We start from the raw sequence: 16698 nt of genomic DNA, 5'->3' as shown, positions 1-16698 counted from the left end.
TCCCTGGAGCAGCTGGCTTCAGAGGCAATGAGTTTTTGTGAACTGAGCACTGTGAGCCCAGGGGGATGGGTGTGAGAGGCTTCACACCGCCCCCTCTCCCAGCACAATCTCACAGTTCCCATTGGCTGGAAAACACACAAAGTACCCCTGCCCCTTCCCCCATACTCTCAGCATTCAGAGCAGCACATGGCCCTCGCAGTCTGTGGGACGGGGCCTCAGTCCTGGAGCTCAGCTGAGGAACTTGCTGGACTTCTGCATCCACCCTCCTATCCCAGGCCCTGCAACTCCTCTGTTAAATATCATGGAAGAGTGCAGCCCCTGACCACTTACATTCTTGGAGTGACTCCCCGCCCATCAAAAAGTATCGCCCACCCCTGCATTAAAACAAACCCTACATGTATTTAATGGCTAGAGTTCATTACTGTCTCCATTTCTGCCCACTCTTTAGTGGAACATGCACTTTGCCTTCCGAAGACTAGCACATTCAAAGAATGGCTTATGCATAATCAGAATAAAATTGTGCATCCTAAATCTAAAAATATTAAGCCTCACTACTATGAAAACCATCATGCAGTAAACCACTAGCACAGACTAGGAGACACACTGTTAAAAGCAACTGCGGAGTTTTGTTACTCAAGTGGCAAATATGGCTGGAAGTGTATCATAGTCTTGGGACATGCTGACTGCCAATGACAAGAATATCAGTAAGATATTCACATGAAAGAGGGGCCCAATACAAGCCGTAGGCCTGTCACATGTTGCTGCTAGCAACAGACTGCCATTTCAATTGCACAAAAGATGCCAGGGACTGCTAAGTAACATCAGACAAAAAAAATCTGCACAAATGTCATAAAGGGGCTATTTGAAGCTCAATTCTGGATTAGACCCAAACCCCTTCTTGCAAGGTAAAGCCCTAGGTATCCATGCATACTGCAAGGAGTGAGCCTGGAAAAACCATGATGGGATGTTCAAGTTCCTTGGCTGCAAAACAAAGAGTGCTAGTCAGAACTACCCTGAATATAAAGGAAGAAGAGATGGAAGAGACACATTCATCAATCTACCCAAAAAGTGTACTCGAGATTCAAAATTAACCCTTTTTGTCTTACCCAGCTGGTGCTCATTTTCATTGGCACGAGTTACAGACTCATCCAACAGAAAGTAAATAGCTTTTGTTGAGAGCAACACACAAGCCGTCACTTCCATATCAGGAGTTTTATAAAATAAAACAGAAGACCACATAAGATGTCTCAGCTCTTCATTTTCCACCTGCAAGACAAATTGTGTTTGATTTTGCACATCTTCACCTCTGACTTACTAGGACTTTTGAGAACTGCTTTTCCTGGTAAAGCAAAGTGCACCTAATATCTGAACACAAATTCAAGGGTGATAATCTTTTCCCTCAACTTGCTGAGTGCAGCTTTATGGGAAGAGTTGTCCATGAAACTGTGCTACTGAGCATGAGTGAATGGGTGACAGGAAGTTTTTGTTGTGGGTTAGCCTGCCACACTGTTCGACTCATTTCACAGCGCTGACGAGGAACTATATAAACCTAAAACCAGCAAACCTGAGAGTTGTATCACCAAAATCTAGGTAAGGAGCATCTGTTAAGTAAATGTCAAGTGCCTAACATCTGAAAGAGCAACACAAACCTTCAAATACTATTGGCTTCAAGCACCTTTATGAAAAGAGAAAGGAGCTTGACTAGCAATTAGATTAAGTATCTCCACAAGGCTACCTAGCTTCTAGTCTAGATTTCCACAAATGTATTCATCACCTTGGGCAAGTCACTGAACCTCTGCACCAGCTTCCCCAGGCCTAACAACAGAAGCAAGGACTTCTCATCTTAGTAAAGCACTTTGAAGTAACATGTTATGTATTAAAAAGGAGTAGTCCTGTAGCACGTGGGAGACTAACAAAAATACATAGTATAATGGAGCTTTTGTGGGCACAACCCACTTCCTCAGAAGAGCACGAGTGGAAAGAAAGGGGGAACCCTCACAATTCATAACAAAAAAAAGAGGGAGAGGAGAAGTATCTGTCAATTATAGTGCTATGCTAATGAGGCTAATGGAGTGGGCTGGAAGTGTACCACATTTTGCAGAAAGGAATTTCAAAAGCCAACTACAGAGGGAGAGTGTGGAATTGACCTTTGTATGCAAATTTGATACTCTCTCTGCTGGGCTGAACAAAGACCTGAACTGGATTGGCCATTATAAAACCTGCTTTCCTTCCATACAACACCCAGCTGACATCAAAAGCTAAGTATGTGTCACATGTGGCCTGTGTCACTTTTACAGCATGCTGGGAGATGGGGGGAAGGAGATAAGGGTAGGCACCCAGGGGAAAAAAAAAAGATTGATAACCTCTGCCCTAGACACTGGTCCAGTGAAGTTTAAATGGCACCAAACTAAATTCCCTCAGAGCCCTCCCTACCAATGGTTTGTAGCTTCCTAACTCTTACTGATTAAAAAAAAGAGCTGTCTCTTTCAAGAAAAACTTTTTCAAGAAAAACATGACATTAATTTAAGGCTTGACCATGTACTGAGGACCTGGCAGCCAGACTTCAGAGCTTTGTAGGCTCCCAACAACTTTCCAGAGACTCAGTGGAGGGGTTTACCCGACTGGAATCAGTTACAGGATTGGGGCCTCGATTAGCAACTTCCAGATTTAAGAGTGACTATTAAGCTCTGGGTTTAAGTTTGAACAAGAAAGATTTTTAAATACATTTCTAATTTTAAAAGCTTGATGGAAGCCTGCATAAAGCATCCCTAATTTGTGCACAATACCTCAGCAACGCTGCTATGGAAAAATTCCACAATGGCATTTCCTTTTAGCCCAGCCACATACTGAAGAGACGAAGAAATTGGAAGATAAACTGGAATTTGATTATCTTCCGAAATTTTCTGCATCAGAAATTCAGATGGATACAAGGATGATAGTGTCAAACAAGGCTTGCAAAAGCTAGAGGCAGAAGAAAGTAAGAAACATCACGTCAGAATGCACACAGAAAAAAACAACTACAGGTTGAACCTCTCTAGTCTAGCACCCTCGGGACTTGACCAGTGCCGAACCAGAGAATTTGCTGGATCATGGGAGGTCCATATTATCTAGCAGCATCACCAACACTTCCACTACTTATTGGGCATTTAGAAGACATTTAGGGGTAAATTAGAGATAAATAACAGCACAGAACTAGGACTGGTGGCTGTAAACCAACCTTACGGGACTGTGGGAAAGATGGCCACACTCATGGTAAGTGGATATCTGGCCAACTAAATTCATACTGGATCACAGATGTTGCCGGACAAGAGAGGTTCAACCTGTAACAAGGAGAGATGCAGAGTTTTTCCCCACATATGCAACACTCGTACTTCAAATTCCATTCAGGAATTCAGAATAGAGATCTCTGGTTTAAATAGCTGTGTACTCTTATCCTGCCTCAATATACTCCCTGTTAAAGTAAAATAATTTATATAGTGAACACCTGTCATTCACTTTCCTTCTACTACGTTTCAGGCAAAATGCAAAGCTGCCTTTCACAGGAGTATATAATAGGCTATAAACAAAGCCAAGCAGAAGGTGTGAACAGTCAATTGACACCATATAACCTTGTATCCAAAGCCAAAAGAAAGGCAGTGCAAGTACTAGGGGCCTGATTCTCAATCACTAAGATCCTGCAGCTCTGTTAAATGCACATTTCCAGTAATATTGTGCTGGTCAGACCACGTTAATTTCACCGCTTCACCATATGTATTTTAAGGACATCAATTACCCTGCTGTCTGGCTGTGTCTGTTTTTTGAATCCACGAGGTAATTTTTTATTGATTCCAAACTGTTGGAAGCTTTCAATATAATTATAGCTTTAACATCCTGCAGAAGTGTCCTCAAAAGACTGTAGATTCTTAGAAAGTGGAATTTTTCATGAGGTAGAACAAATACTGCTGTAACAAATTTGTATCCAATAAGTAACTCTAGCACATGTCCATCTGAGAATGATCCTTTCTGGTGGATAGGATGACTGGTCGGATGCAACACAACAGAAGCCAGTGGAATTCTGCTCAGCTTGAATACATTTCTTGCATCTTCTGAGTCTATACATTTAGCTGGCATTACATTGAAGTCAACCTTTACTATATGCAAATGCTGGGGTGTCAGAAATACCCAACAAGGATGGAATGCATAGCGACTCTGTTCAGCAGATTTATACAATGTAGAATAAAGTGCAGAACACAAGGCATGGTCAGACCATGCTCGGTTATCACCCACTGATCCTGGCAGAAACAAGGCTTTCTGAACATCCGTTTTATTACTGTTAACAAGATATGCTGGAAAGCAACCTTTTATGTCAATGTCATCTGCTGAAATGTGATCAAATCCCATCAGTCGGTAGACAAATTCTTGCAAGCTTGCTTTGCCACAGTACAACATGGAGCTTGAAAACATGGACGTGCAGCCTTGGGAGCAGCAGGCTTGCAAACAAGAGTAGAAGTCTTGAAGGTTTTGGGAGTCCGAAACAATAAACAGGCAGTTGTCATTATTTCTCACCTTGAGAGTTAAGCATATTTCTGGCATGAGAAAACCGAACTCTGTAAGATCCGTATATGGAAAGCACAATGCTAGTTTCAATGCAGATAGGATATGCTGGGAGTTGCCTTTTGATTCTTGATGAGGAATCTCAAACACAGCTATTACGCTATCAGTCAAAACCAAACAAGCAGCAAACTGCTTGAGTCCTCCTTTACGAACCTGAATAGAAAAACTCCAGAGAATTTTGACTATGTCAATGCTCTCTGCTCTTCTGCTATCAGGAGCAGGTGGGGCAGTATTTGAAGGAGCACTGAACTCGAAAGTCCGCTCTCCGAGTCCCATTTCAAAATAGCCATCTTCAGTATCTGAGGCACGAGGATCCCTCACGGGGCTCTCTTTGTCTTCTCTCTCAATAGAGGAAGGGAGTGATCTCTGCAAAGACTGTGCTATCATGGCGGAGAGGTGCTGGGTAAAATCCTGGTTGGTGGCAGTGTATGACATACAGGTAAAAGGCAAGATTACGGTGTTTTGAGGGTCAGGTAATACAGCATGTTCTTCATCTGAATGGTCCAAACTTCAGAGACAGAAAAAACAACAGTAAGTGTAAGGCTGAATTTCAGAGGAGTCATATGTATCCAAGACCTTTTCTACTGCATATCAAGACACTGATACCCAAACCTATCCAATCACTAAGAGAACGTCTACCACAGTGTAATTTGTGCAGAATATCTTGTGATTTTCAGTTACTAATTTTAAATACAAGACTGGTATCATTTAACCCTTGAAGCACTGACAAGTGCACAGAGGGACTACCGGTTCTTCATCCCTAATACATTTCATCGCCACAGGTGTAATGATAATTCAACCGGTATAAAGCAGGATGATACCTTGTCATTTGACCACTCCACTATACAGACACTGAGGCAGCTGTGGACTTTCATCTGCCTCCCAGAGTTTGATAAAATTTCATGAAGAAATTTTCAAGCTGAGCAAAATTTTCAAGCAGAGTTCCAAAAAGAGGAACACATTCTACTGTAAAGGCTAGGACTTGTGTCCAAAGACAGTAGCCAACTATTATTAGCAGATGTGTGTTAGAAGTTAGTCATTTCATCTCACCAAAGGTGATGAATTTTTCCATATTCTTTTGATAAGTCCAACAGAGAAGCAGGCATCTAAGGAGAAGAAAGGAAGGTCAGGGAGCTGCCAAGTTTTATATAACAAACAGAAGTGCCATACAAACTTCAGTGAACATGGGTTTAGTCATAGTACAGTATTAATCAATATAGGGTTCTTGAGCTGTCAGATCAATAAGTGGCTGAATCCTAAAGTCTGACCAGTACATCTCTTGCAGTACTTGGTAATTAATTTTCACCTAAGGGACCTCATTAAGTAACTGAAGTATTTTGCTAACATTACTTTAGCAACCTGAACACCCAATGGAGCAGGCAGATACAGGTTCTATTTGTGGCTCTAGCCTTGAGTCGGCATGTCACCCATGTGTCTCAATTCCCTCCCCTGTAAAATGGTTATTTACCTACCTCACTGGGGTTATGAGACTGAAAAGCAGTTTAAGATCTTTGGACGAATGATGTTATGCAGTGTGAAACTTTACGGAGAAGGGGTAAAGGGAAACACACAGTAAAGTGACTTGTTGAAGATTACACTAGGTCAGTGGCAGACCAAAGGTTCCAGCTGACTCAGCTCCCCAAACAAGAATGCTCCCAATGTTGCTTAATATATGCAAGTTCCCTAAAACTAATGTAGCAGTGGTAAAGGAGCCATCAAGAACCTGGAGCCTAGATGGGGAAAACTGAGCCCACCTCGATTTCCCTATTGGCACGAAAGAGAAACTTCCCACCCAGCAGCAAGAGGATAGCTATCCCCATCCCGTGTCCATCCTGCCTTCAAGCAACCACACAGAAGTGACAGAGCGCCCCAGCCTCCAATCTTAGCAGCTAGGTTTATGGTAATGACAGTGATGGGATACTGACATGTCAATCTGTGATGGTCCCGATAGCATCATCACAATTCAGGTATTGTGAAGCAAGGTTAGGACACTGCACTCCTGTTCTCTGCAACTCCATATACGAAATGAATGGTTCTAAATATTAGAAGGTGGACCAAGAACTCTAGCACTACAGAAAAGGTTACATTCAGTGGAAAAAAATCCTGAAAGTCAGTATTGTTAGTCCACAGGATCAAAAGTCAGTTACTGTAAATTAGGTCTCTTAGTTCTTAATCAGAGCTGGACAAGTATTGGATTTCCTTTTAACACTCAGATATCTTGCTTAAAACCTGAAAACTGATTTTACACCCAATTTATTATGAAAGTCCAGAATAAAAAAATGAGTCTGTTTTAACAAACTGTAAGTAACCTCCTAATAACTGATAAGTAATTTGGTGCTAACTCTTCTTTGTCCCATTACAACTATTCACGTAGTGCAAAAATAATCAGATTAATACAAAAATTCTGACTGGGATTATTTTAACAAAAGATTTTGCTCCAAGAAAAACCATGAATTAAAAACAATTTTAAACAGAAGAGACATGGGAGCAGAACTGCAGTTACCTGGCTTCTGTATCTAGTGTCTAGTATTTCAGAGCATCTCTGGGTAACTGTATGGTCTGTAGGAGTCGAATTACTGGATGGAGATAAACTGCTGGCTAGGGCTGTTTTTCTACAAATTATTTCTAGAACAAAAACAAATAGCTCTTAAAGAATGTTGAAACAAAATCAAAACACATTATCTAACTGACAAGTATTCTTAAAATATCTAAGCAAAACTTGACAAGTGGTTATTAATACAATAGAGTATAGCTTCATAGAACATACGGTACCAAAGGAATTTTGTTTATATGGAGACTCAGTAGCTGCACAGAGGTCTGCACTTACAGCAGAACTTCCAAACAAATGATTGCACATCTGGCATAGTGAACCTGGCATTTATCTGAAGGATAATTTATGTCAAACATTTATTGGCTGGTAGAGCAATTCTAAAAATGCAATGCTTTTCAGATTTTGTGCCTTTTTTCTCAGATCTCTATGGTCTACTAAGTTTACAGCTACAAAATCCCACCAAATCCAAACCCCCCTATCTCCCTCTCCCTCCCCCCCCCCCCCACTATGATAGCTCAAATGTGGCTGGTATCCAAAATACTAATCTTAAACAGTTATTTCACCTGATTTTAGAATAACTGATTTGAGTTAAACAAGGACTAGCTGTCCAAACCACATTGCCTGAGTGTGTATGCAAGGGTTGTATGGGAAGCCCTAGGTACTACAGTTTGGACTTCCTTGGTCTGGCAACCTTGGGACGTGACCAGTCCCAGATGAGGGATTTTGCCAGGCAAAGGTGGGTCATTTCTGGCCCCCCTGCTACCAGCATCCTACCCCTAGCCCAGCTGCCACAAGGAGCTTGCTGCCTGTCCCGTTGCCATGCTCGCTCTCTTGGGCAGCTCAGCTGTGGCACGCTGGGTTCCTGGCCCCCCTGGCAGCCCACTGCCAGCATCCTGCCACCCTCCTGGCCTGCAGTGCTCCCAGCCTCCAACCTTCCACTGGAACTCTTTGGTTCTGGAACATCCGTGGTCCTCCTGGACCACGGATGTTGGCAGACCAGAAAGTGCCAGTTTAGAGAGGTTCAACCTGTATTAACAGTGTTTATGCACATGATACAGGGAATCAATTTTTCAATACTACCAATTATAAGGATTCTTACATCAGCATGTCATATACATAATTTAATTATTAGAAACAGGTGCGCTTGGACCATTTATTGATATTGTTATTCTTGATATGAAGAACAGCACTTGCACAGAAGTTATGGATGCAACTTTCTAGATTGGCTTTAAAAGATCATTTAGTCAAATCAAATATTCTTTCCCAACTCGGAAGAAAAAAAGCTATTTCTTTTTTGCTTTAACCATGAAGGGAACAAAATTAGCTAAGAGGCTGCTAAAGCATTATTTCTGATATATTATTTCCTGTCCAGTTACATACATCTCTCCGGTAAGCAATTTACTGCAACATTTAACTGTATTAATACATCATGGAAACAGATGTTGTCTTGAAAGACAGCAAAGAATACAGCTCATAAAAACAGCATGTCACCAAGTGCATTGTTCCTGGTAGTTCCAAGTCTAACAGTAAAACTGATTATTAGAGTGCATATTTCAACAACATTTCTAGCTAGAATTCTTAAAATCAAGTGACATTTAGAAAATACCCTTTCCGAATGCCCAAATATTTACAAGTAAGTTTTAGAAATGGACCTCAGCAGCAGCTAGTTTGTATTATTGGACTTCTTTTCCAATTCTGGTTTTTTTTTGTTTTGTTTTGTTTTTTTAAGTTTTAGCCTTCCCTATCTTGTTGTGAAAACATCTTACTAAAGATTTATGGTAAATCAACCTTAATTCTCATGTTACCTTTCTTTCAGCAAATTTTTATAAGATGCCCGAGCATTTCAAGCAGTACATCTGTGGTGTGAAAGAACCGTAATTTAACATACTCTTAAATATTTACAAAAAAAAAATAAATAAACCTAAATATTTCCCAGAGATTTGTAATTCCAATTTGTGCAGCTATTTGTAAACTATTCCCCCACCTTCCTTTTACTTCTTCGTGGATGCCTTTCTAAAGATTCATGTTGATATTTTATAACAAAACTCCATTATCAAGCAGTGACATACACAATATGGAATACTTGAGTACTTAGAAAAACAGTGACAGAATCAAGGTACCTAATAAATTAAGTAGCAGCTATCCAGAGTTAGATTACATTTTATCTATACACTACAAATGCAATCTAAAATAGACTGAAATTATACAGAGTACATAAAAAGGTAAAAGTCATTGTCTGCTCTGAGATGTCGGTTCCTATACTGGTTATGTACAAATATTCATGTGGATACTATAACAATCTTTGCTTTCTCACAGAAGAAATTGGAGAAGCCTCATTAGATTCTGCAGACATGCTGGTAACATCTTGTTCTTTCCCAGATTAGGAGCATGATCTGTGGACACTTTTCCATCTTCTTCAGCTGGACTACAATGTTCACACAAAAATGGCCAACTGCTTCCCATTCCAACCCATACAACTTACCTATACCTTGGTTTGCAATACCTCTTAAGGAATTAAAAGTAGTCTTAACTCCTACCACCATTTGTTTCCAATTTTCATGTAATAATTTTGAGTTTCTAACTCAACTAATGCCAAACAAGCCCAGTGATGTTCACTTTATCCTTAGTCATGTATCAGCAGTCCTGTAAATATGAGGTACACAGAGCACAAAGCCTTTTTGTATATGCCCTGTATAGGCAGCGGGTTTGCTTTTATGAACATGTGTCAAGAGGATTTTGGCACAACAGGTATACAGAGACCACAGGGTTAGAATCAATGCTAATATTGCTATTACAGATGTTTTTCTCTGCTGCCTGTCTTTCGATTTCCTTACTCAACCATGTCTCTTGTCAGAAAGCAATATGGGAACCACCATCTCATCAACTCCCTCTTAATATCTCAACACCAAATAGGAAAGAAAAGGAATTTCAAAGCATCGCTTTACGTAGAGGAAAAGCTGGGTGTATAGTCCTCCACCTGTGGTTTGAGCAGAATTAGATACAGTGACACAAAGATTTGCACCAGGTTTACGCTACAGCTACCACAGTTATCACCACCAGAGGAAAACCACAAGTAAGAGTTTTACTATTATAAACATAGCTTAGATGTCTGGGACAATACCCATTCACCTTTACACTTCAACTGATGCTGACAAAGCCTCATATTTAGTATATACACTTCATGTATATCAATGCAGCCTAGAAAATCAGGACCAAGAGGCCCGGCCCAGCAGCACGATACATACATGATTACCTTGGCTGGAGCTGACAGCACGAGGCAGAGAAGGAGAGGAAGGATGAACAGTAAGAGAAGAACAGTTTGATTTGGAGCTGGCAGCAGTGAGCCTGGAGTCCTCACTGATCTAATAAAGAAAGTATGTCGTGGTTAAAGATACAAGAATACCCCTGACAATAAACCTACAGAGCAAATATTAGATCCAAGAACTCAAACAAATCCACATAATCATATGGCTTGTTTTTTGTAAAAGCTCAGATATTAATTTTTCAATTCACATCCATTCAAATCTGTTTTTTATTTGCTGTTAGTGATATTCTGTTATAAGGATCAATTCTGGAAAATGCCATTTTGATAATATTAACCACTTGATGGAACAGTGCATTTCACACGTCAGATGAGTGACCGAAAGGAAAGCACAAATTCTGCTAGCTCTTCTAATGCCAACTCTGGTATCATGTTCCTAGTGCAGGAAGAACCTCATCCGATTTGCTTCTCAGAGAAAAAAAATCAAAGAAATCCCTATCAGTGCCAACAGGGAGGGATTTTTTAAAAATTTTAATACTTTTCTGCATAATCAGCGGAATTTGTTTTTGGTGATCTTTGAATGAACTTTACACAAATTATAACATGGACCAGCATAGCTGTGCTTCTCATCAAGTTAGTCACTCTGTATATTGTGAAGTCATTCTATCCATCCCTCCTTCTCTCCATCTGCCAGACCACCACAGAAAGGAAGGCCAAGATATTACTGAAGTTAAAGGAACAGAACAGAGAAAATGTGCAAAACTGCTGCATTTAAAATGGATCAGACATTAAACAAGCAAGAAAGGAATGGTTTGTAAAAGTTGTTACAATATAGATGCTTCATTAGTAAGCCAAGTAGATCCAAGAGTAATTTGAGATATTATCCTAACTTCTATAATTTTTTGCAAGCACTAGCATTGTCCATGTTCTACTCACATGGTTTCTAGCCCCCAATCCTCTCCCTTTCATTTACTCACCTTCTTATCAGAGTTATTCAGTTTGTACTTAACCTCCTTTGCTTTTTGAATAGCTTTTAACACCTCTACAGTGTCAAGTTCCTTTTCTGTGGTACTGATATTATCCAAACAGACCTAAAGAAAATCCATAAAGACAAATTGCTTGGTTATGCCTTAATAGCAATACTGAAAGAACGATATACTCATTGAAGCAAGACACCACCACTATTTTGAGATGACCATTGACTGTTTATGATCAGGGCTCGACAAATAATGTAATCTACTCGCCTGTGCCGAGTAGATTACAACCCGGAAGAGACGGCGCAGAGCGCAGAACTGTGCGGCTGGTGAGTGGGGCTTGCTGCCGCTTGGCGAGCCCTGCTTATGATTATACCAATGTTTAAAGTAATCTGGTAGCATAATAACAAACTAAGTACATCTGTAGGACTACTTTGCATGGAAAGCCAGACCTTCCTACCTTAACTTCTAAATGACCAAGACAATTTTAATACAAGTTCAAAAATGCCAGAGAAACTATTTTCACTCCTCAGCAGAAACTCTATTCAAGCATAAATGTGCCACTTCCTTCCCTGGACAAAGCCTTACATTTTTCAGCTGCGCGGTTCGGCACGCTGAGCTCGTGCAGACCGTGCTGCGTGGCTGTGCCGGCTTGTAATCTGCTTGTAATCAAGTAGATTACACTAATTGTTGAGCCCTGTTAATGAGTTAATCAATAAGAATACCAGTAAGCACAAGGCTTATTGGAATGCTTACCCATTAACAGGCACTTGCCAGTTAATTCCAGTGGTGGCCAGCCACACTGGACTGGAGCAACCTACACTGTGGTGGACTGGGGGGCACAGGAGGAACCCTGGCCACAGAAGTATAATAGTACAAAATGATAGGCTATGTCTACTCTACAGCACTAATTCGAACTAACTTAATTCGAATTAGTTAATTCGAACTAAGCTAATTCGAACTAGTGCATCTAGACCTAAAAACTAGTTCAAATTAGCGTTTTGCTGATTCGAATTAGCATGTCCACATTGAGTGGACCCTGAACCGAGGTTAAGGATGGCCGGAAGCAGTGCCGGCAGGGCATCAGATTAGGACTTAGAGCATGGAGCTGCTGTCTCAGGCTAGCTGAGGGCTGTGCTTAAAGGGACCCAACCCCCACCCCGGACAGACAGTTCTCAGGGGTTCCCCGCTCGCTTGTCTAACTTGATGAGGGACAGCAAAGCAGTCCTGGCTTGGAGTGCCCTGAATGCCCACACTCGGCATATCACAGGACTCGGCCATCAGACCGGCTGCACTTGCCGCAGGCTGCCATTTGGGGGAGGGGAGAAATTGGGGGGCTGCAGGAGAGCTTCCACCCCGAGGAGCCCACAGAGCCATCCCAGTCCTCCCCATCGGGGGCTCGTACCCCATTCCTCCCTCACCTCCTTCCACTTACCCCTCCCTAGCCCCCCTTGCTGATGTACAAAATAAAGGACACGTGTGTTCAAAAACAGAATCTCTCTTTATTGAACAAAACTCGGGGAGACTGGGAAAAGGAGGTGGGAGAGGGGAAGAGAGAGGCTGGGAGAGGGGAGGGCAACTAAAATGATCAGGGGTTTGGAACAGGTCCCATATGAAGAGAGGCTAAAGAGACTGGGACTTCTCAGCTTAGAAAAGAGGAGACAGAGGGGGGATAGGATAGAGGTCTATAAAAGCATGAATGGTGTGGAGAGGGTGCATAAAGAAAAGTTCTTCATTAGTTCCCATAATAGAAGGACTAGAGGACACCAAATGAAATGAATGGGTAGCAGGCTTCAAACTAATAACAGAAAGTTCTTCTTCACAAAGCAAAGAGTCAACCTGTGGAACTCCTTGCTGCAGGAGGCTGTGAAGGCTAGAACTAGAACAGAGTTTAAAGAGAAGTGAGATCAATTCATGGAGGTTGGGTCCATGGAGTGCTATTAGCCAGGGGGTAGAAATGGTGTCCCTGGCCTCTGTTTGTGGAAGGCTGGAGAGGGATGGCACGAGACAAATGGCTTGGTCATTGTTTCGGTCCATCTTCTCCAGGGTTCCTAGTGTTGGCCGCTGTCGGCAGACAGGCTACTGGGCTAGATGGACCTTTGGTCTGACCCAGGACGGCCATTCTAAACTCAGCGCTCAGGGTCAGGGGTCTCACTGGACCACCCTGATTTTCATGCAAAGCTGCTCCTGGGTGGCCAGGCTGGCAGCTATCCTACCCTCGACAGCCACTTTCCTGTGCCTAGTGCGGAGGTCGTGGATGAGGTCCACGATGTCCGCACTAGACCTGGGGGCACCCGCCTCTTGCGGACATGGGCAGGCTCCCGGGAGCCACCAGCCTGGTCCCGGGAAGAGGCGGAGGGCTGGGTGGCAGCGGGTGGCTGGTTCGTCCCGTGCCAGGTGCAGGGTCTGCTGGCTGGGTGCTGGCAGGCTTGCACCTGGCACGGGCACTGTAGCCAGACAATGCCCCTTTAAGAGGTCCGGGGCTGGGAGGGGGGCAGAAGAGTTTCCCTGATGGTGCCCAGAGTGGCCACCAGGGCAAGCTGGGAAAGGCTAGCCTCCCACTAGTTCGAATTAAGGGGCTACACAGCCCTTAATTCGAACTACTTAATTCGAACTAGGCGTTAGTCTTCGTAGAATGAGGTTTACCTAGTTCGAATTAAGTGCTCCGCTAGTTCGAATTAAGTTCGAACTAGCGGTTTGCCTGTGTAGCGCCTATCAAAGTTAATTCAAACTAACGTCTGTTAGTTCGAATTAACTCTGTAGTGTAGACATACCCATAGGGACTAATTTAATTATAACCACTCAAGAGAGATCTTGAAGTCACTGTGGGTAGTTTTCTGAAAACACAATCTCAGTGTGCAGCAGCAATCAAGAAAGCAAACAATGTTGGGAAACATTAAAAAAGGGATAGAGAAGAAGACAGAGTATTTTATTGCCGCTATATAAATCCATGGTATGCTCACATTTTGAATACTGCATATACATGTGATTACCTCATCTCAAAAAAGATGTATTAGCATTAGAAAAGGTTCAGGAAGGGGCAACAAAAATGATTAGGGTTTTGGAATGTGTGCCATATGAAGAGAGATTAAAAAGATGGGGACTTTTCATCTTAGAAAAGAGGAGACTAAGGGGGGATATGATAGAGGTCTATAGAATCATGACAGGTATGGAGAAAGTGAATAAGGAAAAGTTATTTACTTGTTCCCATAACAAGAAATAGGGGTCACCTAATTAAATTAATAGGTAGCAGGTTTAAAAAACAAAAGGAAGTTTTTCTTCACACAGCACAGTCAACCTATGGAACTCCTTGCCAGAGGATGTTGTGAAGATCAGGACTTTAACAGCGTTCAAAACATAGCTAGATAGATTCATAGAGGTTAGGTCCATCAGTACTTATAGCCAGAATGGACAGGAATGGTGTCCCTAGGCTCTGCATCAGGGGCTGGAAATAGATGACAGGAGAGGGATCACTTGATGTTTCCCTGTTCTGTTCACTCCTTCTGGGGCATCTGGCATTGGCCACTGTTGGAGAACAGGATACTGGGCTGAATGGAACTTTAGTCTGACCCAAGTATGGCCGTTCTTATGTTCTTAAAACATTTAAGGGAATTTTTGCAAACTAGTTTGACAGTTGTGCCAACCACCCAAAGCTACTTGTTTTCTCTACAGATTAAAAGAAATGAAAAGCTTTTTAAGTGCTGAAATCAAATACAAATTCTATATGGCTTACCTCTGAGGCTCTTTCCCCAAATTGGGCTAGCACTTTGGTCCTGTAATCTGGAATGATGCTCAAAGGATTGTTGGATAAAATCACCTTTTCTAAACATGGAAGGCTTCCTATGTTTCTTATTTCCTCAATCTGAAAATTGTAATATATAAATGTAGGTGTCACTCAAATCTGCATTATTTGAAAGTTAGCGTATGTATAAACATGTAGACGAAACATATGGTGAATAAAACAGAAAAACTATCATAACCGCAAGCACAAAAACCTACTATGTCTGTATTTAACTTATTTATCTGAAACCACTCACTTTGAAACATATTGCCCATAATCTGAAGGATAATTTTTTAAAAGTTAAATGTATTCTTCAAATGAAACTAAGTAGTTACCTGATCTATTTTGTTGTTGCTCAGATCCAGGTTGACTAGTGAGTATAGTTTGTTAAGGCCACATAGCCTTTCCAGGAGGTTTCCAGCTAAATTCAGAGTTTTGATGTTCCCAAGTTTTGTATGGACACCTTCCAACAATGCAATTTTGTTGTAGGATAGGTCCAGATGAATGAGGTTGTAAAGATGCTGCAACACGAAAAGAACACAGTAACATCACACACCAATTCAGTCAAATTAAACAACATGTATTTGAGACATGGTAATGCTCACCCCCCAGCTGTGTGCAAGATTACACTACATAGTAGCCAGCACTGAAAAATATATGGATGGTATTATTCATCTATGTGGGCCTGATGGAGGGAGGGTGGGATCCTCCCAGCTCAGTTCTACAGACCCATGCTGCCCTCACTGCCAGCTAGCTGCTGTGCAAAGCAATAAAAATGGAGGTAAATTGGTGAAAGAAGAAAAAAATGTAAGACGGAAAACAGAGGACTGAAAGTGGTATATGGTGGAACATGGAAGAGGAAGCCTGCCCCAATTGTTTTTAATTATGTCCGGATGTAATCTTTACAGTTAATGACGATGCATGAGAAAATCAGCCAATACCAAAGTCCAAAGGAAGCAGCTCTGTGCTCTCACATTCCAAGACTTTGGAGACAAAATTCAATTTTCAAATATGTCACTGACCTGTAAATTCTCTACTAGTGACACATCATTGTGACTCAATTCTAGGAATTCAATCTTCGGGATTAGTTTCTGGAAGAGAAGAAATGATTTTATGTAGTAAAATGTCATTTAGCTTCTGTTAATCTGCCCACATTTCCCGGCCTTGAGCTGATTAATGAATAAGAAAAAGGCATGTCTCTATGTCCTGAGCAAAATAAAATTTAAAAAACCCTCACTCACCGAATATGGTATTTTAACAACTTAAGTGGCATCAAGCACTACTTTAAAAAAAACATCTTTTCTTTGACAACTGAGGTCAAGAAATGATGGCTTTCATACTCATTCTTTAATGTGCTGTCTCCCAGTTGAGCCATGCATTACAGCCCAGGTTCATTTAAGATAGCTCATCTCAGTAGGAGTGAGTATTTGGGTTATGCAGCAAACCAGATAAAGCTAAAAATCGCAAGAGTCAGATGAGCTTGGCTCTTATGGCTACAGTTCATGCATTAACTTTGTATCTCACTGAAGCATTCATA

General features: G+C 41.6%; 1 protein-coding gene across 1 annotated transcript in view; it reads right to left on the bottom strand.

The window, feature by feature from the left end:
• The window catches only part of NISCH (nischarin), a 48592-nt gene that overhangs the window by 6669 nt on the left and 25225 nt on the right, over window positions 1-16698 (bottom strand). The window contains exons 9-18 of the mRNA XM_075939424.2: window positions 16184-16252; window positions 15497-15682; window positions 15114-15242; window positions 11384-11497; window positions 10398-10506; window positions 7097-7218; window positions 5644-5699; window positions 3773-5101; window positions 2787-2961; window positions 1107-1266 (exon numbers count right to left, since the gene is read on the bottom strand). Of these exons, the coding sequence (XP_075795539.2) occupies window positions 1107-1266; window positions 2787-2961; window positions 3773-5101; window positions 5644-5699; window positions 7097-7218; window positions 10398-10506; window positions 11384-11497; window positions 15114-15242; window positions 15497-15682; window positions 16184-16252 (2449 nt within the window). The remainder of the gene's footprint in view (window positions 1-1106; window positions 1267-2786; window positions 2962-3772; window positions 5102-5643; window positions 5700-7096; window positions 7219-10397; window positions 10507-11383; window positions 11498-15113; window positions 15243-15496; window positions 15683-16183; window positions 16253-16698) is intronic.

This window comes from Pelodiscus sinensis, chromosome 11 (genome assembly GCF_052426305.1).
Source record: "Pelodiscus sinensis isolate ZL-2025 chromosome 11, ASM5242630v1, whole genome shotgun sequence".
Taxonomy (NCBI): Eukaryota; Metazoa; Chordata; order Testudines; family Trionychidae; genus Pelodiscus; species Pelodiscus sinensis.
The sequence above is the reverse complement of the archived record's forward strand: the minus strand, read 5'-3'. Positions and strand labels throughout refer to the sequence as shown.